At 47.6% G+C, this 26,504-nt stretch overlaps 1 protein-coding gene across 4 annotated transcripts in view; it reads left to right on the top strand.

The window, feature by feature from the left end:
- Positions 1-8,382: 8,382 nt before the first annotated feature.
- The window catches only part of LOC130885446 (core histone macro-H2A.1), a 63,459-nt gene continuing 45,337 nt past the window's right edge, over positions 8,383-26,504 (top strand). For all 4 annotated transcript variants that reach the window (XM_057786921.1, XM_057786919.1, XM_057786920.1 and 1 more), the window contains exons 1-2: positions 8,383-8,550; positions 18,621-18,825. In XM_057786921.1, the coding sequence (XP_057642904.1) occupies positions 18,654-18,825 (172 nt within the window). In that variant the 5' untranslated portion in view covers positions 8,383-8,550; positions 18,621-18,653. The remainder of the gene's footprint in view (positions 8,551-18,620; positions 18,826-26,504) is intronic.

Raw genomic sequence — 26,504 nt, 5'->3', positions numbered from 1 at the left:
AGTGTTGAAGGGTATTTGTTTACACTGTGTGAAGATGTGTCTTTGTGATTTGTTTAATGAAAAGCTAAATGGCCAATAGTTAGGCGGCAGAGAATAGGCGGGACTTCCAGGGAGAGAGATAAGAGACCAGAATAAGTTGGGCATACACAGTGGGGAGAAAGGTAAAAGCCACAAGGCAGAACTTTGATTAATAGAATCAGGTTAATTTAAGTTATAAGAGCTAGTTGGAAACAAGCCTAAGCTAAAGGCCAAACTTTCTTAATTAATAATAAGTCTCCATGTCATTATTTGGGGGTTGGTAGTCCAAGAAAGTCCAACAAAAAAAATCCAACTACATGGAAGAGCTAACCTGCAGGATGGAAATGTCTCGCCTTCTTTTAGGACCGACTGCCTGTGGGGTGTGACCCCTTTGGAGGTTGAAAGATTCTTTCACGGGGGTCACCTCAGACCATCAGGTATTTACTTTATGATCCATAAGACAGCAAAATTGGGACTGGAGAGATGGCTCAGTGGTTAAGAGCATTGCCTGCTCTTCCAAAGGTCCTGAGTTCAATTCCCAGCAACCACATGGTGGCTCACAACCATCTGTAATGAGATCTGGTGCCCACTTCTGGCCTGCAGACATACAGACAGAATATTGTATACATAATAAATAAATAAATATTAAAAAAAGACAGCAAAATTATGGTTATGAAGCAGTAATGAAAATAATCTCATGGTCAGGGGTCAGCACAACATGAGGAACTGTATTAAAGGGTAACAGCATTAGGAGGGTGGAGAAGCATTGCTCTAGAACATCCTGTGTCCTAATGGACTCTCCTCTAGGGGGAGGCTTTATCTAGGAGGAAACTGATACTCAGCACACATCAACTGTTACCTGTCACGTCCGAACAATTTTACACTTTGGGAAGACACACAGAGTTCATGTTAGAAGGCAAAAGTTTTAAACTTTTCTAAATTTTTATGATTACAAACTTTTTAACTCTTACGTAAAAGTATGCATGTAAAAGGCGAGAGTGAGGAGGATAGGAAGCGAAGAAGCCTAGGCATTAGCTCAGTCTCCTGTGTGTTGCTGGGCGCCAGGTTTATTCATGGAAGCCTTTGCATCTCACCATAAACAGCAAAACAGGCTTTTTTATTTATTTTATTTAATATTTATTTATTATGTATGCAATATTCTGTCTGTGTGTATGCCTGCAGGCCAGAAGAGAGCACCAGACCTCATTACAGATGGTTGTGAGCCACCATGTGGTTGCTGGGAATTGAACTCAGGACCTTTGGAAGAGCAGACAATGCTCTTAACCTCTGAGCCATCTCTCCAGCCCCAACAGGCTTTTTTAAATATTGGCAAATGACGCTTTGTTATTAATATAAAAACAATTTTGAGAAACAAACTTCATGAAAGGATCCTAGAGTCCTCGGAGGACCACATTCTAAGTACAGCTGCTGAGCTGCAGAATCTTTCAAACTGTTTACAGCCCTGCTCTAACCCCAGGGGCAAATTCCCACTTCAGTCTAGAAAGGTCTGTAAGCAACAAAAGAGATGGTAACAGTTTCTCCTCCTTCCCATAACCACCCCAGGCGGTCTTCCTGGCTTCTTTGTTATTCTTCAGGAAGGGTAAGCTGTCAGTCTCTTTCCCCCTAAAGCGGGGCATTCATTGCTTAACAAACTTGGGAGTTGAGTCTTAGAAAACCAGGGAGGGTGTTGGCTGGAAAAGTAAATTGTTGGTGGGTCAAAGTAAGAGACCAAAGGAGGAGCTAAGTGCTCCCCTAGGTGGAATGGAACACTGGCATGCTAGGAGGATGGGAGGAGCAGACAGTACCCAGTGGAAAGGTCTGCCACCCTCTCCTGCTTGCCCCACCCACTTTCCCTGAGCACACACACCTTTCTGGTATCCTGGAGACCCACTCTTGCCTTCTGCACAGCACCCAGGAGAAATAGGTTGTTTACTGCAAAGACATGGGAGATAGTCTCAAAGATTTGTTTCACACACATCTGAGTATTGGGGGGACAGTCTTAGAGACAGTGTCACAAGGTCAGAGATCGCTGGACTTCTAGCCCAGGTGGTCAGATGGCTCAGGGGAGATGTCAAGGTGTGTGGCCAGTGGGTGGGGTTAAGTGCCCTCCATGTCCTCAACGCTTCTCGCCCCCTCAAAGTGGTCCAACCTTTGTGGATCTGAGGGTCAAACTGAGACAGACTTGGAAGGGGAAAGGGGGGGAAGAGCACAGCCATCATCTGTTAAGTACACAATGGCTCCCACCCCTGGATGCACCTGACACCTTCCTGAGCTCTGGAGAGTCAACACAGCTCTCACAAGAACACTGAGACATGACTTGACTTTTCACTATTGATTTTTGCACAAAGTAGCGCAACCATGGTATAAACACAAGTCAACAGTCTATCTAGTGAGCAAATATGATTCAATTCACTACTTCCCAGTCTCGCAAGGGAAACTGCCAGCCCTGATGTGCTCTTGATGTCACAGCAAACAGGTGAATAATTGTTGAGCCTTTGGGACAAATTTTAAAAAATATTCTATGTGACTGAATGAGAAACATGCATGAGGTGCTTTGTTGTCTGACAAACGTGGACGGTCACCCGGAGAAAGAGCGCTCACTACCCATTCCTTTTCTGAGGGACATATTTCAAACTGGCACCGTGATGTAGGGCTCTGTCCTGCTTTCGTGGGTCATGGACACTCATGCTTTGTGAGCCCCATCCTTTGGGAAAAGGAAGGGAAAACTGCATTTTGAGATCTTGCTGTCATGAAGACAAATGTATTACTATTATCTGTTGTTTTCTTCAATTAAGAAAGGACCTAACCTTCATTTTTTCTGATTTTGAAAGAAATGTTTTTGTAGACAGGCAAAGACCCACAGGCTTTGCTGTAACTCCTCAGGGTGGGCTGAGCAGCTCTGAGACACCGCTTTCTACAGGCACGATTCCCTAAGAGGAAGTGTTCATAGGCCGTAACAATGTATCCGTCTTTTTACCAGTGCAGGTTGTTTTTGTTTTGAGACCGGATCTCACCATGAACCCCTAGCAAGCTTGGAACTTCCTGTGTAGACCAGGCTGGCCTCAAACTAACAGAGATCTACCTACTTCTGCCTCCTGAGTGGAATTTGAGGGGAGGGCCATGAACAAAGCAGTTATTTCAAGGAAAACTCATGTGACATTACTGTTTCCAACAATATGGTTGAGCTTTTGAGCAAAAAATACAAATTTGAAAAATTTGTTTGCCACCATGAACCTGACAACTTCCCGGTCTGAAAAAACCCTCACGGGAGAAACCTCTCTGCTGCTTAGTTTCTGTCGACTTAATCCGAGGGGTCCCCTGGGAAGAAGGAACCTCAGTTGAGGAATTGCCTCTGTCAGCTTGGGGCACGTCTGTGGAGTGCTTTCTTAACTGCTAAATGACAAGGGGAGCCCAGTGGCACCTTGGGCAAGGCGGTCCAGTTGTATAAAAAGGTTACTGAGTGGGAGCCTGCTTCAGTTCCTGCCATGATTTCCGACTGCAGCATAGATGTATAAGCCTTTAAATAAACCCTTTCCTCCCCAAGTTGCTCTGGTTATGGTGTTTACCAGAGCGACAGAAATAAAACAAGATATGGTGAGCAGGCCATGAACAGGTACAGTACCCATGTGCGCCATGAACTGTTTACCAGAAATCCGTCCTACGTAATTCAGGGAGTTTGCTTTGTCCAAATGACCGGATCCTGTGCAGCTAAATGGTCCCTTCCAGATACAAGACCAATGCCTTGTAATGTAAATGCCATCAAAAGCTGACTCACTGGTTTCAGATTCTACATTGCAATAATCTTGAAGAAACTATTACTTTTTAGGGCTAGAGATGGCACACTGGTTAAGAGCACTTGCTCTCTTCCAAAGAACCCGAGGTTTGATTCCCAGCACCCACATTAGATAGTTCACAACTACTTGTAACTCCAGTTCCAGGAGCCCGATGCCTGCTTCTGACCTCCATGGGCACCTGCGTGCATGTGGTGTATACACATACACTCGGGCACATGCATAGACATAAAATAATAAAGAACTCAAAATATTATTGAACTTGAATACAGTATCAAGAAAGTATCTGCAAAGACTATTTAAACCCTCTATCCAAATACACATCTATATCCACAAAGCTGATTCATCAAAAGTGCATATAGCAGCTGATTGAACACAGAAGATGCCAGAATCTAGCTCTATTAAATCAGGCATTCAAGAGGAGTTCAAAATCATGGCACAATGTCACTCTTCTTGCTAGCTTTTTAGTTAATACAAGTATTTTTATAACAGTTTCACTATTGTGTTATACATATGCTAACATTTTTTAAATGAACATTTTGCTGAATATTTATTTTTTCTCAGTTTTAGTTTAGTTTTTATGGTATTTTTTTTTTGGCAGAAAGGACTTGAATGTAGGGCCATGCACTTGCTAATTAAGGTCTCTATCACTGGGCTACAACCTTACACCTTAGCAGAGACTATACACACACACACACACACACACACACACATCTCCATATAAACAGGTCTCTTCAGGGTCTTCAGCACTTTTTAAGAGTGTCAAGGGGTTCTGAACGCACACAGTTTGAGAGCTGTAGCTATAGGAAAACTCTCTGGGAAAATACTCACGCAGAACCATTAAGTTTAAAAGCAGGTGCTGAGCACCGGAGTGGAAACCGTACACATTTAATATGAAGCAGATTTAAGAAACCCGTGTAACTCAGCAGACTTTAAGGGGAACATTCTTTCCCAGTGAGTGCTTCGAGTGATACTTATCTTTGCAGCATTTTTATTTTTGTAGTTTCCATGATGAACACACATTTATCTTGTGGGGGGGGGTAAAGTCTTTAAAAATTAAGAGGAGCAGCTGTGTGTCTCCCTGAGCCAGACTGAGAAGAGGGCAGATCTCTGAGAGAGAGGGTGGGGCACACGGTGGGGGGAGAGAGGCAGGTAAAGGCTTGCTGCACTGGACAGTACAAGAGTCTTACTGTATTCTTATGTAGTCTGTGTCAATAACACACTGGGGTTCCAGGGGTGGAGGTGGCACAAGATGGCCTCTTGAGGGGGACAAGCTCTGACTTTACCTGGTGGCCACCGCAGAACTAAGGTGCTTGCCCAATGATTCAGAGGGGGATCTAGCGACAAAGAAGGTCAGCCCTCTGGCTTCCCCATGTCTGCTCCCTAGGCACCCTGAATGCTTTGTTTGAGATTCGAAGTGTCTTCATTGCCTCAGCTTTTCTCCTGTCACAGCGAGTCTTGATTATATCTTAATTGCCAATTAGAACAGATTAAGAAGTATCTAAATTAGTAAAGTGTATCTTTGGGAGGAATAAGAAAGAAGGGAGATCTGCCATGAATCTGGGTGGCATGGTATCATGGGCTGGGAGCCCAGATGGAATAGAAGAGGGAGGAGGGCACCAGGGAGGCAGGCGGTCTCTCTGCATCCTAGGTATACAAGGTGATGAGTGGCTCCAGCAAGCACTCCCTGCCTCGATGTTCTCAAACTGTGAGTTGGGATAAATCTTCCCTAATTTGCTTCTTTTAATTCAGTCACAACATGACCAACATGGAAGTATGATATATGAGAAGTAATGTGACTGCGTAGCGCAGATGCCTTTAGAACTGGATCATGGCAGGAGACATACAGAGCTGTAAGCAGCACTTAACAGACAAATTCTGGTAGAAGCTCACAAGACCAGAATGGATATTAACGTAGACAAGAAAAACAGTGTTTATGAGCTTTCAAATGACAAGGACTTCATCGGAAACTGAGTCTGTGTTTATCACATTTTGGCACGTAGTTGTGTCTACGTTTTGTCTGTGTCCTGAGACATAGAAGACTGGGTTTGAACGATCAATTAATCTGATGGAGGAGGACTGAAGGCAGTACTGAAGTGTGGCATAGGTGTTGCTCAATGCTTTTAGCCAGGTTTACAGTGAGAATTAGGAGAAAATCCCGAACAGGAAGAGAAACTTGCACCTCAGTCAGAAAAGTCAGCGTCAAAGGCTGATAAAGACATGGTTTCTAAGGAAACCAGGGCTACCAAGGAGAAGCCAAGAGCTTTGTATTAGGACAACAGAAAGGATACCTTGAAGGCATCTCGAGAATGGGCCAGACCCCATGTTTTGTAGGCACAGGGTATAAGATTTATAAACTCATTTGGAAGACTTCCCCTTGATAGGAGTGTGCTTAGCAGTTCCCAGCTCACACAAGGGCACCCGGAGAAGTGTTTGGTTGTTTTCAGCTGCCTGGGCACTCAGAAAGTCGAGAAACACTGCCATAGGGGCTCACAGTTAAAGAGTTTGCCTCAAGTGTCAAGATTTTGGACTTAAACTTTTGAACAACATTGGGATATTAAGAGCATAGCCACTTGTGTCTTTTGCATTATGAGATGACACTGGCCCTTTAGCCCCCAGAGGCAGACAATATGGCTTAAATATGACGCCCGCCCTGACATGTCCACTGTTGAAAGTATGGTCTTTAGTTGGTGATGTTGCTTGAGGAAGTCTGAGAAGCTTTAGGGTATGAGTCCTCGTGGGAGGAATTAGGTTACAGAGGGCTCATTACTGTCCTGGCTCTCTCCCTCTCTTTGCTTCCTGTTTGCCATGGGATGAGTATCCTCGACCATGTGCTCTGCCACTTTGATGTTCTATTTCACAATATGCCCTAATCATTAGGGCTGTGGACTATGGGTTGAAACCTCTGACATTTAGTAAAAAAACAAAACAAAAAAACAAAAACCCTTTCTTCTTTAAATTGTTCCTCTCAAATATCTGTTACAGCGACAGAGTCTTACTAATGTGTTTTCCCTTCTCCATTTTCATACTCTGCTCCATAATAGTTTTAGACATGCTCTTGCCTCAGGGCCTCATGCTTGAAACACTCCTCTCCAACAACCACATGGTTTGCTTGCCCCCTTTATTCCTTCAGGCCTTTCCTTGAATGTTTCTTTAGTACTGAGCCTTGTTTTGTTTTGCTTTGTTTTGAGACAGTGTTTCTCTGTAGCTTTGGAGCTTGTCCTGGAACTAGCTCTTGTAGACCAGGCTGGTCTCAAACTCACAGAGATCCGCCTGCCTCTGCCTCCTGAGTGCTGGATGAAAAGCGTGCTCCACCACCGCCCGGCTGGGCCACCTCTTTAAAACAGATTTACTTATTTTAATTCTCTGTGCATGAGTGTTTTGCCTGCACGTGTGTATGTGCACCACATCATGCCTGGTACCCATGGATGTCAGAAGAGAACATTGTATCCCCCCAGACTGCAATTATCAGGACCACACGAGTGCTGGGAACAGAACCCGGGTCCTCTGTAAGAGCATGAAGTGCAGTTAAATACCGGGCCCTCTCTCCAGCCCCAAGACCGCCTCTTAAACACACCCTGTCTCATCTTTCCTATTAATTTCCTACCCCATTTCCTCCCAGGATTTATATTCTGTAATACATGATTTCTTTGTCTCTTGCTTTTCTTTCCCCACCAGACTGCAACTCTAGGACGTCAGGGACTTTTGCCTGTTTTGTTCATAACTTCATATCTAACACCCAAATTTATGCATGGTGCAAAGTATGTCCTAGGTATTTACTTGAAATAATGAAAGCCTGGATGACAGGTATCAGTGCTTTGTGTCACTTGAAAATTATGCGTAAGGGGTGGAGAGCTGGCTCAAATGTTAAAGACTAAGGGTCACAATCCAAATACCTGCTGCTATTTTAGCGCAGCCTGAGCTTGGGGGTGGTCTTTAGTTCTGTAGATGGACTTGGGTGTCTTTTCCTGACTGTCTGCTCTCCCCTCCTTAATACATGTCTAAGAAAAGTGTCAATCTCCACTTAAAGCCAATAGCCAACAAACGTTTGCTTAGTGGAGGTAGCTGACCAATGCCACGAACAAAGCAAGCTCGGACTTTGAGGCCATCTGTGAAGAAACCCCACTGATCCAGGGAGTCGAGATGCAGCGGCGGATCCAGGAGCATGCACCGGGTAGGCTTGCGGGGCCGGGGATTTGCACTGACTGGGGAGAAAAAGATCCCCGGTAATAACAAATATACTATCCTCGGTCTTTGTGGACGACGCTCCTGGGCTTGGGGCTGTGCAAGCCACACAGTAGGTGCTCACTGAAGACACAGGCTGCGATGCGCACCGGACGAGCATCTTCCTAAGGCCTGACTCCCGTAGCTCGCGCGCGCGGACCCACGCCTGGGGACAGGGCGGGCCAGCAGGCCTGGGTACAGCCCAGGCTAGAACCGTTGACGTCCGGGACCCCGGCACAGGCCCGGGGTCAAGGCCGGGGCGCTGGGCAGCGCGGGGAGGGGTGGCCGGACGCGCGAGGCCGGGAAGGGATGTGACGAGCGGCGCGCTGTGCATTGTGGGAATCCCGGGGCGGCCGCGAGTGGTTCCAGTTCACTGGTTCCAGCGGAGCCGGGCGGAGGGCGCGAGCGCGGGACGCGCGGGCGGGAAGCGAGGAGGCGTGGGCGGGCCGGCAGGAGTGCGGAGCGGAGCGGCGTGAGCGGCCGACAGGGCTTGGGCCCCACACCTTGCAGCCGCCCGGTAAGTGCCGCGCGGGCCTCGGAGCCGCAGACTGCCGGTCCGCACCGTCTGGGCCCCGCTCGCCCTCCCGCCGCCGCCGTGCGCACCGGCCCTGCCTGGTGTCCGGGAGAGCTCGGGCGAGTGCCCTCGGTCAGCGGGCTGCACGGAGCCCGCCAAGGCCCTGTCCGAGCAGTGCGCGGGTCCGGGTGTTTTTGTTCGGAAAGCAAACCCGGAAACCAACTTCTCTTGGAGACGCACCCCTGCCCCCGCCGGGGCGCTTTGTGGGAAAGGGGCCTTTCGGGTCCCCTCCCCGGGCGGTAGAGCCAGAGCTGATGCGGGCCCGAGGACACCGAGGCCCGGAGGCCCTGACTGGCCCGTCCGCCCGGGGCTCGGAGCTGCTGTGCTCGGAGTTGTACTTGGTCGCGCGCCGCCGGCCCGCGCGTGTCCTCCCGGGCACAATAAGTGGGGCGCGAGCCTTGGGCCGTTGTGTGGCCGGCTGGAGGGGACCTGCCGCGAGGCCTGAGCAAGGGAGGCCTGGGGACCACTCGAGGACCGAATCCCAGGCCGGGGCGGGCCGGAGTGGAGCCATGGAAGCCCCGCTGCTCTCGCTCGCCTTTTGTTTGCTTTGTGGTGGGGAGGTGTTATTTTAAGGTGACTCCGGAAGGCCGTAGGCTCCCCGCGCGCAGAGGGACAACTGAGAAGAGTCTCTGGGGGTGGGGCGGGTGGAGATGGAAGGCGCGGGATGCTGCTGGCTGGGTCACCTGACAACAGGTGTGCAAGATGATGAGCCCTGTCCCCCCCACACCTGCAGAGACCGCTGATTACTCACGTTGCTAAGCCGAGCAGAAGATCGCTTGAAAGAGTCTTTTAGAAGCAATGTAGGGGACGTGTTTTCAGAGTTTGAAAGTGAGTGACTTTTGAACGAGCAGTTGAGACAGACCTTGGCTGCAACAATTACAATCATTACGAAGTCTTTGTAAGATTTTAATGATCCAATAAACCGCTTAGAAGAATAGACAATTAGAAGGGTTCTCCTGCTCGCTTTCCTCCTTGCTGACACCTCTGTGGTTTGAGGTTTTACTGTTAAAAGAGAGGAAGTGTTTTGTTTCTAGACTCTGCTGCAGGGAGTCCCAGTTTGGGGCAGTTTTATACTGGAGTGCAAGACTCAGGAGCAAACTTGGGCAACGCTACTAACCCCCCTGCCACTTTTGGTTCCTGCTATGCAGGCACAGTTGCCCTTAGCACCGAAATGGACAGTTGGTGCCTGCTGCTGGAATTAATGCCCCCAGTCCACAGTCGGGCAGCAGCAACTCGGTTCACACACCCCCTCTGACTAGATCACCTTTTTCGATTTGTGGGTTTTCCCCTCAAGGATAACGAAACTCCTGAGACTTTAGACTTTCTCCCTTTCTCGTGTTGCTGTGAACGAGGGCCATAGTTTTCACGTGTTGCTGTTAGTGCTGATCCCTAGGTGAGGCGTGGAGGAGGGGTAGGTGGACACTGATAGTTTACATATGATGAGGCAGGGAGAGATCACATTGTAGTAACTGAGAACTGTCTGGACAGTCACGTGTGATGACTCCGCACTGGCTTGATTTTTACCAAATGGGCCAGCGTCACTGGTGCCATGTGCTTCACTCCTAGGAAGAGCCAGTTTTTTCCTCCCCCAGTGACAGGCTTGGAGCTGATGATACCCCAAGTTGATTAAAGACTTACTTGAAAGAATAAACTGGAAAACCCAGATAAGCTCTCTGTGATGTTCAGAGATGTGCAGTAGCGTTTGGTTCTTGATGGGCTCTGAGCCTGATCTTGGAACATGGGATGGGAAAGGGTGGTGGGAGTAGGAGGGAAGCCTACCTATCCTGAGCCCCTCCCCCAGTCAGTATGCTTATAGTCAGTGGCTCGTGCCTCAGGTCTCCTGAGTGCATCTGAGTAGATCAACTCTTCATTCCAGAGAGGCCTGTGGCTTGTTTGCTGAGAGCAACCCCACCTGGTTGGTCTTGCAGTTACTAGTATGTCTCAGGAATCTGTTCTGGGTTAGGTAATGGGGACAGAGTCATGAGCAAGAAATGTCCAGGCCTTGTCCTGACTGTAGGAGATGCAAACAGGTGAGTGGCTCTGAGGAGACCAGTGGGAGAGGGACAGTTGGGTTAGTGGGACTGAGCTCTGGTGGCCTGGGAAGATCGAGGGGAAGTTTGCTGCACAAAGGAGGACAGATGGGGGCCAGTGTCTGAGGGCTGAGGAACCACGTGTGCCGATTGTAGAAGACAACAGTAGAGGACCTGTGAGGTCCAGCCAAAGGTTTAGGATGGCAGTCTAGGGAGAGGGGACAGGCAGGCAAAATCACAAGGAATCCTCATCAGAACACAGTTGATCCTAAGAGCAGTCCGGAGCCACCAAGGAGCGCTGAGCAAGGGAGGAGAGCAGTGGTCAGATAGTCTTGTTTGGTTGGGATGCCTGTTTAGCAAACAGCCAGAAGCTTCCAGACATCCGCTAACTGGGTTCCTGCCCTCTTAAGGTCACATTTTCTTCTAATGGCTTTTTGGAGGAGCTGTCTTGGAATTTAGCACAACCTTTAGCAGGGAGAGGAAGCAAGTGGCAGTGTTGCCCTCACAATGCAGGACTGCCCCCTCCCCCTGTGCCACTCAGGAAGCACACTGTAGGGCATATTCGAGGGTGAAGTTGCAGGCCCAGCTACAAGCCATCTCCTGCTTGTGATTGACCCTTGGGTTCAGAGTATGCTTTTTCCCCACCGCTGGAAGCTGGACACAGAGCAACACACGTGTACTAGGACTGCTTCTGTTTGTAGTCCCGCCTTTGGTTGCCAATGATTCATTTTGTGACTTAGTGTTTGGTGAACAGAGAGATTTTTCCTGATTGACTAGAGTACAAAGACCAGTCTCTGTTCTGAACCAATCAGAATGCAGCTTGGGTCGTGTAGCAGCCACATGCCTCTGGGGACAGAACAACAGTGCTGCTGTTAATAGTCTGGCAGGAAAGGAATATGCAGGGGAGCGTTGCAGACAGGATTGCCATCAGAGTGGAGCCCCTCTGCTTTGCCTTCGTGATCAGCGCTGACAGGTGATCTCTACTGCATACAAGCATCTGCTCAACGGCAGGGAATGGAGCAGGTGGCCCTCAATGAAAGTGTCTTGAACACTTCATTTCAGAGTCCTCCATGCCTAGGACTGGGACTTAGGTTCTCTGACACAACTCCCCAGTGGTTCTAACCAATAACTTCATTCACAGTCAATACACATATATTTGTAGCTTAGAAAATGAAATGGATCATTCCTACGATTTGGGTTCCCTGATTGGTTACATGTACAGCCTACAACCTGCAAGCTGTGTGCATCCTAGGGTAGCATGAATGTGGTCCAGCACTTTGTAGATGCCAACTTCATGTTGTTCTGGTAAAAGCGTTGGTCACTCCAGGTAAAGGCTGTCTCTGCTATAGTGTCAGTGGGTCAGTGTCTTGTAGGTGTGAAGATTAACATTTCCTCTGGCCAGTATTCGTCAGAATAGTGCTGAGAAGAAAGGCAGACAGGGTCAAAGATTGTCACAGACATAACCCTTTGTGGGACTTGTGTCTCATCCATCAGGACATGTTTGCTTCCTGGGAACTCCCAAGGTGGCACAAACTCCCCTGACTTTTGAAGTTCTCAACTTTCACAGCTACTTGACAGACGGGTCTTGACAAATGGTATATAGGATAATCCAAAGATTACTGATGTTCCACTAGCCATGGTTGAGTCTGTAGCCTTTGGAAATGCTGCCCTGTTCTCTTTGGTGGGAACCCATTCACTGTAACTAAACAGCCAGACAAGATAGCAAGCAGGGATACAGTGGCAACCAGAGGAGAAATTGGTTGGGGTACCAAGACAGCTAAGAAAACAGGTGCCGATGATACAGTGTAGCGAGGGTTGAGGTGTCCCGATGATACAGTCGGTGTAGCGAGGGTTGAGGTCAGATCAGAATGGTGAACAGGATGGAAGGGAGGATTGAAAAAGCATTTGAAGAGAACATGACATTGAAAAGAATCACTGAATATATTAGAAGAAACTGGCAGAGGGAAATTATCATATAAGGATTTATTTATTTATTTATTGTTAGGTCCCCCGGAGCTATAGCAAGAATAACTGGGTAAAAGTCGGACTGGGGATGTTTTAGTTGCTAGAAATAAAAGATTGGGGAAAGAAAAGATGCTCAAAACTTTGTGCCTCAGAACTGACCTTGCCAGGATGTCAGCAGGGACAGAAAGCATGGCCACAATAGCATGGTGAGCCCCTTGATGGACTTGCATCATCGGTGGAAGACACAGGTCCCTCTAGGGAGGACAGCTTGTGTGGGGAGGGTGGAGTGGGAGTGAAGGAGGTTGTTGTAGGAAGGTGTGCCGGGCAGGTGGCAGATCTCTACAGCACTTCCCCTCCTGTCCCTCCTGGAGAAAGGGCTTCTTGTCTTGTCCACCCCTCCCATGGAGTCCTCACCAGCTTTCTGCTCCATCTGTGCTCTGAGGACAGACTGTACTATCCCAGTATACCTTCCTTGTCAAGCAGCTTGCGAGTGGAAATTGCCTTTTCATTCATGTGCTGTTTCTCCACAAGTTTTTCTTTGGGTAAGTTTTGCGTTTCTGCAAATGAGGTGCATGCTTGCTGTGATTAGCCTGGAGATGAAGGAGTTACAGAGTGAGCTCCTCCGTCTTGGTACTATGATGAGCTTTCAGAGGTGGGCTATTTTATAAAAGAAAGGGGTTTTGGAAGTAAGCCTTCTTCCTGTTACGGTCCTGAGGTTGTGTAGAGTATCACATGGTGTGGGACAGGGATTGTGTGTGTGTGTCTGTCTGTCTATCTGAGTCTTAAACTCTCTTCTTCCTTTAAAGGCACCAAGATTGACTCATGCGGATTCTTGTCTATTGACCTTACTCAATCCTAATCATTTCCTGAAGGCACCGCCTCTAAACGTACTGCCAGTTTAAATGTCTATCCTCTGACTGCCCAAAGCTGTAGGAAGCCTCAGAGACACTGAGACCACAAGTATCCCAGAGTATAGGGATGTGTGGCAGGAGCTTCATGTCCTAGCCTAGTGACAGCCGAGGGATGGCTAGCATGCAGTATAACCGGGTGCATTTTCAGTGTCTTCTGAGTGTTTGGGACCCTCTGGATCCTTCTGGATGGATCCTCCTGGATGGTTAGCACAGCAAGGAGAGAGATTGTTCGATGCCCAGAAGAATAGCAGTGGTGTCCTGAGAAGAGACTGAATGCTTGGAAAGTCTTGTCCACGATGTCGGACTGTCCTTCCCTCAGATCAAGCTGCAGTAGGACACAGGTTATACTGGACTTGCCGCTCAGACTGTGGCTTCAGAGTCAGCTTTCAGACTGGCTTGTCATGGGCCCATCACAGCCCCTCTTTTGGTTCCATAGAGATGTGTAACTAGGTTCGGTTCTGACTGATAGCTCACAGTCAGTAGTGGTGCGCCCATTTTCAGGCACAACCCCTAAATCTGTGTGTTATCCTCCATGGCAACAGTGGAAGACAGGCACGAAAGATGGCAGAACCACATATGGGAGGGGTCGGGATCTATATGTCATGGAGATGCGACTACCAGTCATCGAAACCATTTCTGCTTTCTGCTGCCATCATGAACTGAGGCTAGGTAACTTCACAAAGAAATTGACTTAGCTCACAGTTTCGAAGGTTCATGGGTATGGTGCCAGCCTCAGCCTAGCTCGGATGAGCCCCTCCTGATGCATATTACAGTGCTTTGGGGAAGGGGTTGGTGAGCATGATCCTCTGGTAAGAGAGGAAGGCAGAGGAGTCTGGAGGAGCCAGTACTAGAGTCCCCACTAGCTCCACATCATAAAGTCAATGTCCCTTATCACCAAAATGGAGACTACTCTAACACTCGAGTCTGGGCGGTGTCACGTCTAAACCATAGCAGGAATTTTTTTTTTTTTTTTTGGTTTTTCAAGACAGGGTTTCTCTGTGGTTTTGGAGCCTGTCCTGGAACTAGCTCTTGTAGACCAGGCTGGTCTCGAACTCACAGAGATCCGTCTGCCTCTGCCTCCCAAGTGCTGGGATTAAAGGCGTGCGCCACCACCACCCGGCTCATAGCAGGAATTTTTATGAGTGAGAAATAAGTTGTAGGGAATTACCTAATGGCAGTTTAGCAGTGGTGCCCTGTCCAGGACAAGTGTCTCACTAAAGAGTTGCCTTTTCTTAGGTGTCCTGTGTCTTGGCTCACAGTTGAGCAGTGACTCGGAGTGTTAGCTCCCTTCCTCACACACTCAACCAGTTTTCCTACCAGTTCTCTATGGTCCTTTTTACCATCACCTCCAACAGACAGAGGAAAAGAAAGGTTCAGAGAGATTAAGTCACTTGACCAAGGCCATGTGCCTACTGGTGTAGAGCCATATTAGAAGCAGGTCAGGTTGGTGGAGCTTCTCACTATGGATCATACTGCCCAGTAGCCTCCTCTCCCATGGCCATTCTTCTCACATTGGAGCTGGAGCTGCTCTTACCCCAGAGGTCTTGGAGCAGGCAGGACCTGGCACATGCACAGGCTTCTCTGGAGACTGCAGGTAGGAAGTGATTGGGTAGAGGATGCTTAAAAACCAACACGCACTGCTTGAGGTGAGGAGGCTCAGAGCACACAGCATTCTTCCATGACTTGGGGAACTGTAGAGGAAGTGCAGAAAGGACACAGGCGTGTAACACGACTACAGCGCAGCTGGGGAACTGTAGAGGAAGTGCAGAGAGAGCACAGGTGTGTAACACAACTGCAGCACAGCTCCCACGTTAGTGAAGATGCTGACACAAGGAGGAGATATGGGGATGCTCCTCGCCAGCATGGTGGCTTTGGGATTAGTGATGAGCCACCTGCAGTAGTTGGCATGCAGTCGCATGGGCAGGCACATACACATGCTGACATACATGTGCTGATACAGGCTTTGGAAATAGGGAACAGTGGTCATTCTGACTGTGGCCAGGGCCAAAAGGGCGTCTGTGAACTTCCGTTCAGCAGGTTGATAGGACAGAGAGCATTCCAGGCGGGAGAAACAGCGTATTTAAAGATGTTCTTGACACAGCATGGCGGGCTTGGGATGTCAGAGGGGGCCTGGGGTTCCTGAGCCAGCAAGGACAGTAGGAAACGGTGCTGTGGAAATAGGTAAAGATGTGTTCTCAGAGCTCACAGAGTATTGCCACAGATGGGACTAGAGACCCAGAGAACTTTAAGGCGCCTGTAGAACTGATAAGTGGGCCTTTGTCATAGAGGTCTGGTAGCCGGATAGACACTGACATAGGGACCGAGTGTCACTAGTTTGTGGCATAAAAACTCTTGGCTGCTGTCAGAAGGAAACAGAAGGAATATCCCTCCTAAAGAGTGAATATGTGTAACACTTGTCCGGTCCTGGTACCTATGGCCTCCGCTGAACACAGCTGTCCACAGAGGCAGCACAGGCACACTGTAGGCTTTCTGGGGGAGCTGCTGGTCTGTGCATGCATCATGAAGGGATTGAGCTGATGACACTCATCCTTGACCACAGACTGCTCCTGCAGACAGAGGAGAGACCCAACAGTAAACTCTCTGAAAGTCTTGGGTTGTTGGCAAAGATTGTAGGAACCAGTGCCAACTCCCCTGAAAACAGGTACAACTGTGCCCCCCCGCCCCACTGCGTGCTCGGAGAGCCTGGGTGCCTGTGCACGTGGTGTGCCCTGGAATGCTGTGGCCACAGAGAGTGCATTGCTTCAGAAAAGCTCTGACCGGCTCCCAGCATCCCAAGACATTAAGACTTTGTGTCTTGGATCTTGTGCAGTGCAGGGCTCCTGGCAGGGCTGGAGCTACATTACCTCAGCTGTTGTGTGACTGCCCCGGCACACCCAGGAATTTTGTTGCCTGTGGCCCTCACAGCTAATAACAAGCACTCCTAGCCTTGGGGTCTCCAGGCTCACAGGCATAGCCTTTAGCGCTGGAAGGCCCATATATAGAGCCTGACCTCAGTGCCTTAGCACATGGGAGACCTGTCCATTTGGTTCAGTGAGAGATAAGAGTGTATCAGGGAGACTCCAGAATCACCCGGTATCCCTCAGAACCCATCTTCATCAGCACCCACCTCACACTGACTTCACACGCAAATTTTACATTTGTTACCATTATAAATTAAGTGACTATAGGGTTTTTTGTTTAATTTTTTTAAATATTTATTTATTTATTAAGTATACAGTATTCTGTGTGCATGTATGCCTGCAGGCCAGAAGAGGGCACCAGACCTCATTACAGATGGTTGTGAGCCACCCTGTGGTTGCTGGGAATTGAACTCAGGACCTTTGGAAGAGCAGGCAGTGCTCTTAACCTCTGAGCCATCTCTCCAGCCCTCATTTTGTTTTTTGAGACAGGGTTTCTCTGCATAGATTGGTGCCTGTCCTGGAATTCACTCTGTAGACCATGCTGACCTCAAACTCACAGAGATCCACCTGCCTCTGCTTCTCGAGTGCTGGGATTAAAGGCGTGCACCACCACTGCCTGACTGACTATAGAATTCTTAATCACCACTCCCCGCCACCTTGGGAGGGCAGGGAGCTTTGCTGGGTAGTGTAAGCCCCTGTAATGCATACTCTGTGTGAGTGTGAGTGTTCGTCACCCTACAAGTGCACCAGTTCAGCCCTCCTTCCACTTGAGCAGTCTGTAGGAGAAGCTGGAATCAGGGCCCATCATTGCTGTGGCCTGAAGCTGGCGGAGCTGAGATTATGCTAGATCAGAGATAATTAGCAGAGCAAGGAGAACGCAGCTAAAGGAGGCCCTGACAAGGGAAGAATCAGCGTAGAGGCATGAAGAAGAAGCCAAGCCGGAGGACCTTCGTGGGGTGCCCCGTGGATCTCCATCAGAGTTGAGCTCATAGTGATGCGATGCCAAATTAGACTTCTGTGGCAGGCTCAGATTTCTAGGGCCTTGCGTAGTGGTATCCAAGGATCATGATTTTTATCTTGGGATTTGTGGTGGTCCTGGTAAGCTTGAATCAGGGTGAGGACACATTCAGGTATGTTTGATAAGCCTGCAGGGTAGAGTAGGAAAGCAGGCAAGTGAAGGACTTTGCAGATGCCTGGGACCGCATGGTTAACATTGGGTGAGCTGGGTCCATTCATGGCAGGTGACCACGTGGTTAGCATTGGGTGAGCTGGGTCCATCCATGACAGTGACCACGTGGTTGACATTGGGTGAGCTGGGTCCAGTCATGGCAGGTGACCACGTGGTTAGCATTGGATGAGCCGGGTCCAGTCATGGCAGGTGACCACGTGGTTAGCATCGGATGAGCTGGGTCCAGTCATGGCAGGTGACCACGTGGTTAGCATTGGATGAGCTGGGTCCAGTCATGGCAGGTGACCACGTAGTTAACATTGGGTGAGCTGGGTCCATCCATGGCAGGTGACCACATGGTTAGCATTGGATGAGCTGGGTCCTGTTGTGGCAGGTGCCAAGGAACATCCTCTGGGCTAAAGGCAGTGTGGGTGGGAGTAGAGAGTAAACGAAAGTGGGGCCGAGGCAGCCCCAGTGGACTGCGTGCACTCGGAAGGCCTTGTTCAGCTGCCACCTCTGGCATCTGGCGTTTCCTCACTGCTCTTGCCTGTCATAGATCAGGGTCCTAGGGGAGAGAACACAACTCTCATTACAGAATCGAGCCTCTTGGCTTTTCGTCCTTATTCTAGGTGAAGACTGTGGACTTTCTTTTATGCTGCAGATTTATTATTCCAGTCTCAAGTGCATAAAAATACAATTACTGAAGAAGTGTAGAACATCATAGAAAATCCCATTATTTTTATTATTTTTACACCATGAGGCATAAAGGCAAGACACTTAGGAGCAGTCGTTGTCAGCACAGTAAATGGAAGTGACCAATAAGACTGACGTCACAGGATGGAATGTACAAAACTGCGCATTCTCTGTGCAAGGCTCGGACAAGGCCTTTCAAGCACATAAATGCCTCGGCAGGCTGCCTGCTGCACCTGTCCTCTGTTCCTGTCGAGACCACAGCAGCCCTGGAAAATGGGTAGTGAGCCGTCCCCAGTGGCCCTGACTGTGCTTCTTGCCTTCACAGTGAACTTACTGATCTGCTTCTGGGGCCACCGCCATGTCGAGCCGTGGTGGGAAGAAGAAATCTACCAAGACCTCCCGGTCAGCCAAGGCAGGAGTCATCTTCCCTGTGGGACGGATGCTGCGGTACATCAAGAAAGGTCACCCTAAATACCGGATCGGCGTGGGGGCACCTGTGTACATGGCTGCCGTCCTGGAATACCTGACAGGTGGGTGTGCCCAAGCCAGCTGTGGCACCATGGGGTGAATGTGCTGGGTCTGTGAGCTTTCTAAGGACTTGGGGAAGCTTCTTCCAATTTCTGGAAAAGTCAGAATAGAAGAATTGTTTTTACTTAGATTTGCCAGTCTCTAACATTTTACCTCAGTTACTTGCCCCCCTCCTTTACAGTTTTGTGCGCAGATTCTTCTGTATTTATTTTTAGATGTTAGGTACCTCATTTTTAAGTTTTCAGAGTTACCCTAATTTCTAACGTCACCTTTGGATTTCTTTCTCGGTTCAGGATTTGTTTCAGTATGTTGGATGGTGCTGTCCCTCAGGTTGACTGGCTCCAGGCTTTGGTTGTTTCCGAGCCTCCTGTTGCCTTGGCATCTTAAGGCTCCCATGCCACTCACCTTGCCGGATGTCCTTTGCTCTGAGCTGTTCTCAGGATGGGAGACTGAGGCCCTGACTTGCAGGCGAAGCAGGGTGTGTTCACTCTTACTCTGCAGAGGCTGTGGGCGTGTCCTGTTCCTCGTTCTGCTGGAGTGGCAGCTACCAGCTCAGCACACTCTCGCTCGGCAGTCTGTCGTCCTTGGTCTTTAGTCTCCCGGGATGGTCTTATAGCCCGTAGGTCATGCTGTGGTTGAGCAAGGATCTGGGGCTTGGGCTATTTATTTAGAGATAAAATCTCATGTAGCCCAGGTTCTCCCCCAACTCTACAGAGATAAGAATGACCTCGAAATATGGTAGTTATAAAATAGAGTTTTTTTTTTCATCTCTTTCATTCTGTATGTGGGATGTTCTCCACCCCCGCCGCCCTTCCCTTCTTATTTTTTTTTTTTTTTTTTGGATTTTCGAGACAGGGTTTCTCCGTAGTTTTTTGGTTCCAGTCCTGGAACTAGCTCTTGTAGACCAGGCTGGCCTCGAACTCACAGAGATCCGCCTGCCTCTGCCTCCCGAGTGCTGGGATTAAAGGCGTGCGCCACCACCGCCCAGCTTCCCTTCTTATTTTTGTGCTATTAATATTGGCTGATGACTGCGTGACTTGGTGTGTGATTCTCCACTCTTGTCATGGCTCATTTTAATGCTCAAGCTGGCCCAAGGTAGAAGGAAAGGCTGGTTCTTATGCTCCTCTTCCATGTCCTCATTGCTTTTTGTATGTTTTCTTGCTGTGGAGCTCAGTGCCTTAGTCTCACCTTGAACACCTCTGGTCCTGGTCTTGGAGCTATCCACTTCTCAACGGCCTGTGTTCCTTTGCACAGGTCTAGTCTTTGATTGTGGCTCCATTGTGGGAGGCCAGCTGGGCAGGGAAAGATACTGTCCCTGTTTTCAGTAAGGAGAAAACGAGGCCTCGGAGCATGAAAGGACCTGCCTGGTCTGCACACGCCCTTTAAGGGGCTCCGCAGGTTCCAGATGCTGCCTGGTCTGCACACACCCTTTAAGGGGCTCTGAAGGTCCCAGATACTGCTTGGTCTGCACATGCCCGTTAAGGGGCTCTGTAGGCCCCAGGTGCTGCTTGATCTGCATGCATCTTTTAAGGGGCTCTGAAGACCCCAGATACTGCTGTCTTTCAGAATGGCACTTAATTGGATGAGCTTCCAGGGTGCTAAAAAGTAGCTCCCTGATGCTTGTGGCTGCCTCTCCTCTAAGAAAGAAGAGGTTTAACAAGACAGGGCACCTCTTCTAAACCGGCACAGCTAATAGCAGAGTTGCTGTCTGCTCCTGGATTGTCCACACCTTTCCGCATGGCAAGTCTCAGGCTCCCCTGGAGCAGACACAGTCATGAAGGAGACGACATTCTCATGATCATCAAGCCTCGAAAAGTAGTATTTTGTTCGAGTCATGATGTATTTGTACATATTTTGGGGCTTTTGATTTTCTGCTTGGGAAGTGTGCACATAGGTGACAGACCTGGTGGTGTGAACTGGGCACGAGTCTCACTCTATAGATGAGGAAACAGAGTACCCAGTGTTCTGGTGTGTTTCTCTGTCCTGTGGAAAAACATTGACAAAAAAAAGCAGCTTGGTGGAAGGAGAGAGTTAGTTTAGCCTACAGGTTATAATCCTTCATTGGGTGAAGCCAAGGCAGAAATTGGGGTAGGGACTGAAAATAGAGCCCATGGGGGAGTACTGCCTGCTGTCTTGCTTCCAGTTTTGTATTCAGCTACGGTTCTTACACAGTCCAGGCCCACCTGCCCACGGATAGCACTGCCCACGGTGGACTAGGTCCTCCTCCATCAGCAATCAAGAAAATGCCCCCCAGATGTACCCACAGGCCAGTCTGTTGGCTCAGTTCCTTAGCTGAGGCTCCCTCTTCCCAGGTCTGTCAGGTAGTAACTGAGGCTGACTGTGACAGGGAAATGATACATAGCATTGGCAGTCAGCCGGAGAAGGGGTGGGTGACTAGATAGAGAGCAGAGGACTGTAGTTTTACATAGGCAGTTGCAGACATGGTCACCTACGGTAAGTCACTTTCCTTACAGCTCACATGGAGTCAACCGTCCCTGCTCCACTAAATCCAGGCTCTTTGAGAGCCAGAGCAACTTCTTTAGAGTAAGATGGGAAAGCTTTTGTCTTGGGAGTTTTATTTCTTCCCTATAGCTGCTTCTGTTTTGGTAGTGAAGTGTGAGGGGACAATACCATTGTCATCTCAGGCGACTGCCACCTGTTGCCCCACATGTATCTATATGAGTCTCTTGTCTTTCTGTCTCCTTTTCACTCTGAGCCCACTACTTAGGGGACCTAGGTGAAGATCCTTTTGCATGGGTTTGGAGACTTTGACCATGGTGTCCTGCCACCTGTGAGGTCACGGTATCCTGTGTCCTGATGGAGACAAGTCAGATGAGTGCATGGGGCTGTATCCAGTGAAAGTCCTCAGAGCAGCGCTGCATGCACAGGGACTGCTCTCAGAAGGTTGTGGGATCAGAATGTGACGTGCAGGGATACCTGGGAGTTTTAGGTGCCTCCCTGTTCTCAGTCTGTTGACAGAGGTTTCTGTCCTGCCCTGTTCTACAGCTGTTCAGTCACAGAGAAACACACAAGAGACCTACATAAATTATAAACTGGTTGGCCTATTAGCTCAGGCTTCTTATTAACTAATTCTTACATCTTACAGTAACACATAATTCTTGTCTGTGTTAGCCACGTGGCTTGGTACCTTTATCAGTGAGGCGTTCTCATCTTGCTTCCTCTGTGTCTGGGTGATGACTACAGACTGTATATTTTGTTCCCTGCACCCTGCAGAGAGATTGCTTTCTTCTCTGCATGGCCCAGACTCAGGCAGGCATGGCATTGGGGATGTCTATTTGAAAGATGAACTGGCCTCTTACCTTTGAAAAGGCTGCTGGAGACACAAGAGGGGCCTGTGGATATGCTGAGCCTTCTGGAGAAGGGAGGATGTCCATGGGTGACCAGCTCTGTTAGTTCTGTTGTCTCTGGGACAAGAACCCTGACAGAATGACTGAGGAAGGAAGCACTTGTTCCTCCTTTCCTGTGGGAAGGCAGAGTCTCCCTCTCGTCACAGGAGGCGGTGGCAGGAGATGGCAGCTGCTTACACTGTGTCCAGGCAGGAAACATGGATGCTGATGTTCAGCCCACAGGATGATACTGCCCGTATTTAGGGTAGGCTTTCCTACCTTAATTAACCCAATTTAGAAACTCCCTTATACACATGCCCAGAGGTGTGCCTCCTGGGGGTTTCTAGATCCTGCTGAGCTGACAGTATTGATGTCACTCTGACCTAGGGTTGCCTTACTGTTTGTAAGGTGGGCGTCCCAGTCCTTGTCCCCGTGAGCTCTGAAGTGGAGGCAGAGGCAGCTGCAGAGTCTTCTCGACTGTGTACCCCGTGTGCCAAAATAGAACATAAGAGAGGTAGGAAGTCTCCACAAGTTCTATTCTGAGGTGTCCGGGTTGCCACTTCCATTGAGGATAAGGGGAGCTATCGTTGCCCACTGTGACTTGTCTCTCCAACTGACCCCCTGACCTGGTCTCCCTGGTACCCACAGGATGTCTTAGAGTTGCTGGACTGTGTTCCAAAAGCCTTCATCATTGGACATTTCAAGGTGCATCCTTGGCAAACTCTTATCTGGTGCTGTAGGTTCTGTGTCTTGAGTTCTGAAACATTCTTGGAAATCTGAAGGATTTCTCAGGTTATGGAGGAGCTGAGAGGGCCCAGCTTTTGGCCTATTACACCGAGCTAAGGCCAGACTAGCCTGGGAAGGTGTTGAGCTGGTGGTACCCTGTCAACCAGAGTTTCAGAGCATGGTTACACACTGTGGAGGTTGTATTTTCAGGGTCAGCCATGCAGCTTGTCTTTTACTCCTCTTAAGGATGGAGGGATGTGAGGAGGTGGTAGTGCATGTTGCTCTGGAACTTGAAGCTGGCATTGGTTCCTGTGGGAGGAGCCCAGTCATTTGCTGAGACTAAAAGGAGTGAGTGCCATCTGGAAGAAGCCCAGATCTACCAGACTCCCCAGCCTCTGCACTGTGGTCAAAGCCTGGCCCAACCCTTCCCTAGGTCCTGATGGGAAGTATATGTAGTGCTATATGCTGTCCCTGGAGTGCCTCAGCGGTGCTGTATAGCCTCCTGGCTCTTGGTCTCCCAGCCAGAAGATCAGAGCAGCCGTACCTCTTGAGAGTACTCCATATACTGATACTGCTTCTAAAACATGCAGGTATTTCTTCTCTTCCTTTCTTTCATTCTTTCATTATTTCTTTTTTAGGAAGTGTGAATCAGGTCATCCTCTAATTTTAGCCACAGACACTATACTACCACGTAAATGTCAGCCCACATCAATGGAAATCTCAGGAGCAGAAGTAATGACCCATGTCTTTGCTATTTTTTTTTTAGATTTATTTGTTGTATTTCATGTTATACAATCAGCAACAGAAAAAAGCAAGTGTTAACCTGGGGGCAGTGAGGCAGTCAGGGACAGACTATACCCAGCCATCATCTTTGACCCCATAGTATTGGGGACCTTTAAAAATGATTTATTTTCTTTTGAATAATATGTATATATATGTATATATTATATATATATAATCACAAAGAAACTATATTAATTACAACACCGGTTGGCCTATTAGCTCAGGCTTCTTATTCGCTAGCTCTTACATCTTAAACCATTTCTATTCATCTCTGTATAGCCACAAGGCTGTGGCCTACCAGTAAGTTCTGGTGTGTCCTTCTTTTTCAGCAACTACATGGTGTGTCCTTAACTCTGCCTACTCTCTCTCTAGATCTCTTCCAGCCTGTCTATATTCTGTCCTGCTGTTGACTGAGGTTTCCTAGCCCACCAGGTCCCACAGCCGTTAAGTCCCAAAGAATCACACAGAGGTCTATATTAGTTTTAAACTGATTGGCCCATTAGCTCAAGCTTCTTATTACTCTTACAACTTATATTAGCCCATTATACTTGTCTATGTTAGCCACATGGCTCGGTACCTTATTTGCCGAAGCAGTCACATCTTGCTTCTTCTTTGGCTGGGTCACGACTGCAGATTGCACTTCCCTCTTCCCAGCATTCTCGTTGTCCCGCCTATACTTCCTGCCTGGTTGTCCTGCCTATACTTCCTGCCTAGCTACTGGCCAATCAGTATTTTATTAAAATACAATTGACAGGGTACAAACCATTGTCCCACAGATCAAAGAAGCTTTATTCATTAACAAGTAAGAGCAACACATATACAGAAGGACATCCCACATCATCTCCTCTTTTCTGTGTAAGTAAAAAGGAAGATTTTAACTTTAACATAGCAAAATTACATATGTAAATCAGATATCAAGTAAGAATTATACTTAAAATATTTAGTCTATTTGTATCTGGAAAGTTTCATATCTAATTTATCTTTTATCATTAGTAAGCCAAACTATAACTGTAACTATCTGTCTTCAATTCTTTAAAGATCCAGAAAGATACAATATTACCCAAGTAAACAGGAAATGCATTGCAAGCAATGTCTAAAACTCTAGAATTGACAGATACATATTACTGCCTGGACAGTCACCCAGAGTTTCTCTGTAATGCAGGGCATCTATCTTCAGCCTACAGGCCATAGTATCCATCAGATTTTTCTATGAAGCAGGAAATTTGAAGATCTATTTTGTCTTATAATGACAAAGTTCATTAGTTGCTTTCTTCTGTGTCCTGCATAATTTCTGGCAGTTTCTTCTGTAAAACAGGAACCCTGAAGGATCATCCCATCTTTTGGAAAGTTCAGCAGTCACTTTTCTGTGGGTCCTGCATATCCAGTTTATATAGTACACAGTCAAGCAGTCTGGGCAAGAACAGTTTCTTACCCAAAGGGCTAGCCTTGTCATATTGAAGGCAAATTCTGTAATGAGTTTCTTCAGTGTCCATCAACCTCTCTGAAGTAATTGATACTGCCAGAAGCAGACATGTCTCACTAAGTTCTTAAAACATTTTAAATGCCATATTCTGTAGTTCTTTGAAAGATTTGAAGAATACCTATCCCTCTGAAATATATCTCTGTACATCTAGAAAATCTAACTAACATGGCTACAAGTTTGACTATTATAAATGACTTAATCTGTAATTTTTAATTATATATTGCATTTTAAATGAGCTGTATAAACATAATACCTCAAACAAAAGCAGAAAAACATATACACAGTATAACAAAATCAACCTTAAATATGTATCAATAGACCTAGATCCTTACTGATGCAAGTTCATCTCTGTATTATATCTTTTATTTTTTAAGAAATTGACTTTGACCATTAGTCATTTATAACCAACCTTTTAAAAATAAAAACAAATATTTATAAACAATCACTTTGAGAATGTGAATATAGTTTTCTCCAAACTCTTTTCTGCTGTTTTTTGGGTGAATTATTTTTAGGGTATACAGACACCTTTTGGGGAATCTTGGTTCATCAAACCACAGCAGCCTAGAAGGAATCCACAGATTCTTATCTTCTGTGGAAACAAAAGCAGAACCTTTTTTCTTTTCTTTTTTTTTAAAATATTTATTTATTTATTATGTATACAATATTCTGTCTGTGTGTATCTCTGCAGGCCAGAAGAGGGCACCAGACCTCATTACAGATGGTTGTGAGCCACCATGTGGTTGCTGGGAATTGAACTCAGGACCTTTGGAAGGGCAGGCAGTGCTCTTAACCACTGAGCCATCTCTCCAGCCCAGAACCTTTTTTCAAAGTAACATATCCTTAGTCTCAAATTTTAAAGTCAAAATACCTTTAAAATATATATGTTGGTTTAGCATAGCAGCCTCCAGAATCAAATGTGTCTCTTTAACCAAAAAATTTAAAGAAAACACAATAATATACATAATCCAGACTCTCTGTGTATGTCCCATCTTTATGTGGCTTATTTTTTTACTCTCTTAATACTGTCTTTACTCCTTTAATTTATGACTTTCTGTACTCTTTCTTCTCTCTCATAGCCCATATACATTTATCCAACATTGTGACCCATTCAGATGTCTTTTTTTGTTTGAATCCGTCTTTATTGCATATCTGTAATCATTTTCTGACCAGGAGCACCTTTTTCTTTCTAAATGCTAAGTGGGTGTGACTAGTACCACCTCCATGGCCTTGCCTGTTGGCTCCACCCTATCCAACATGACAGAGGTATGTTTACTGCCTCTGCTAGCCATGCTCATGGCCCCAGCTCCAGGGATGCAGTGGGTCTTTGTCGCCATTAAGGAAC

Source organism: Chionomys nivalis, chromosome 13 (assembly GCF_950005125.1).
Source record: "Chionomys nivalis chromosome 13, mChiNiv1.1, whole genome shotgun sequence".
Classification (NCBI taxonomy): domain Eukaryota; kingdom Metazoa; phylum Chordata; class Mammalia; order Rodentia; family Cricetidae; genus Chionomys; species Chionomys nivalis.
The sequence above is the reverse complement of the archived record's forward strand: the minus strand, read 5'-3'. Positions and strand labels throughout refer to the sequence as shown.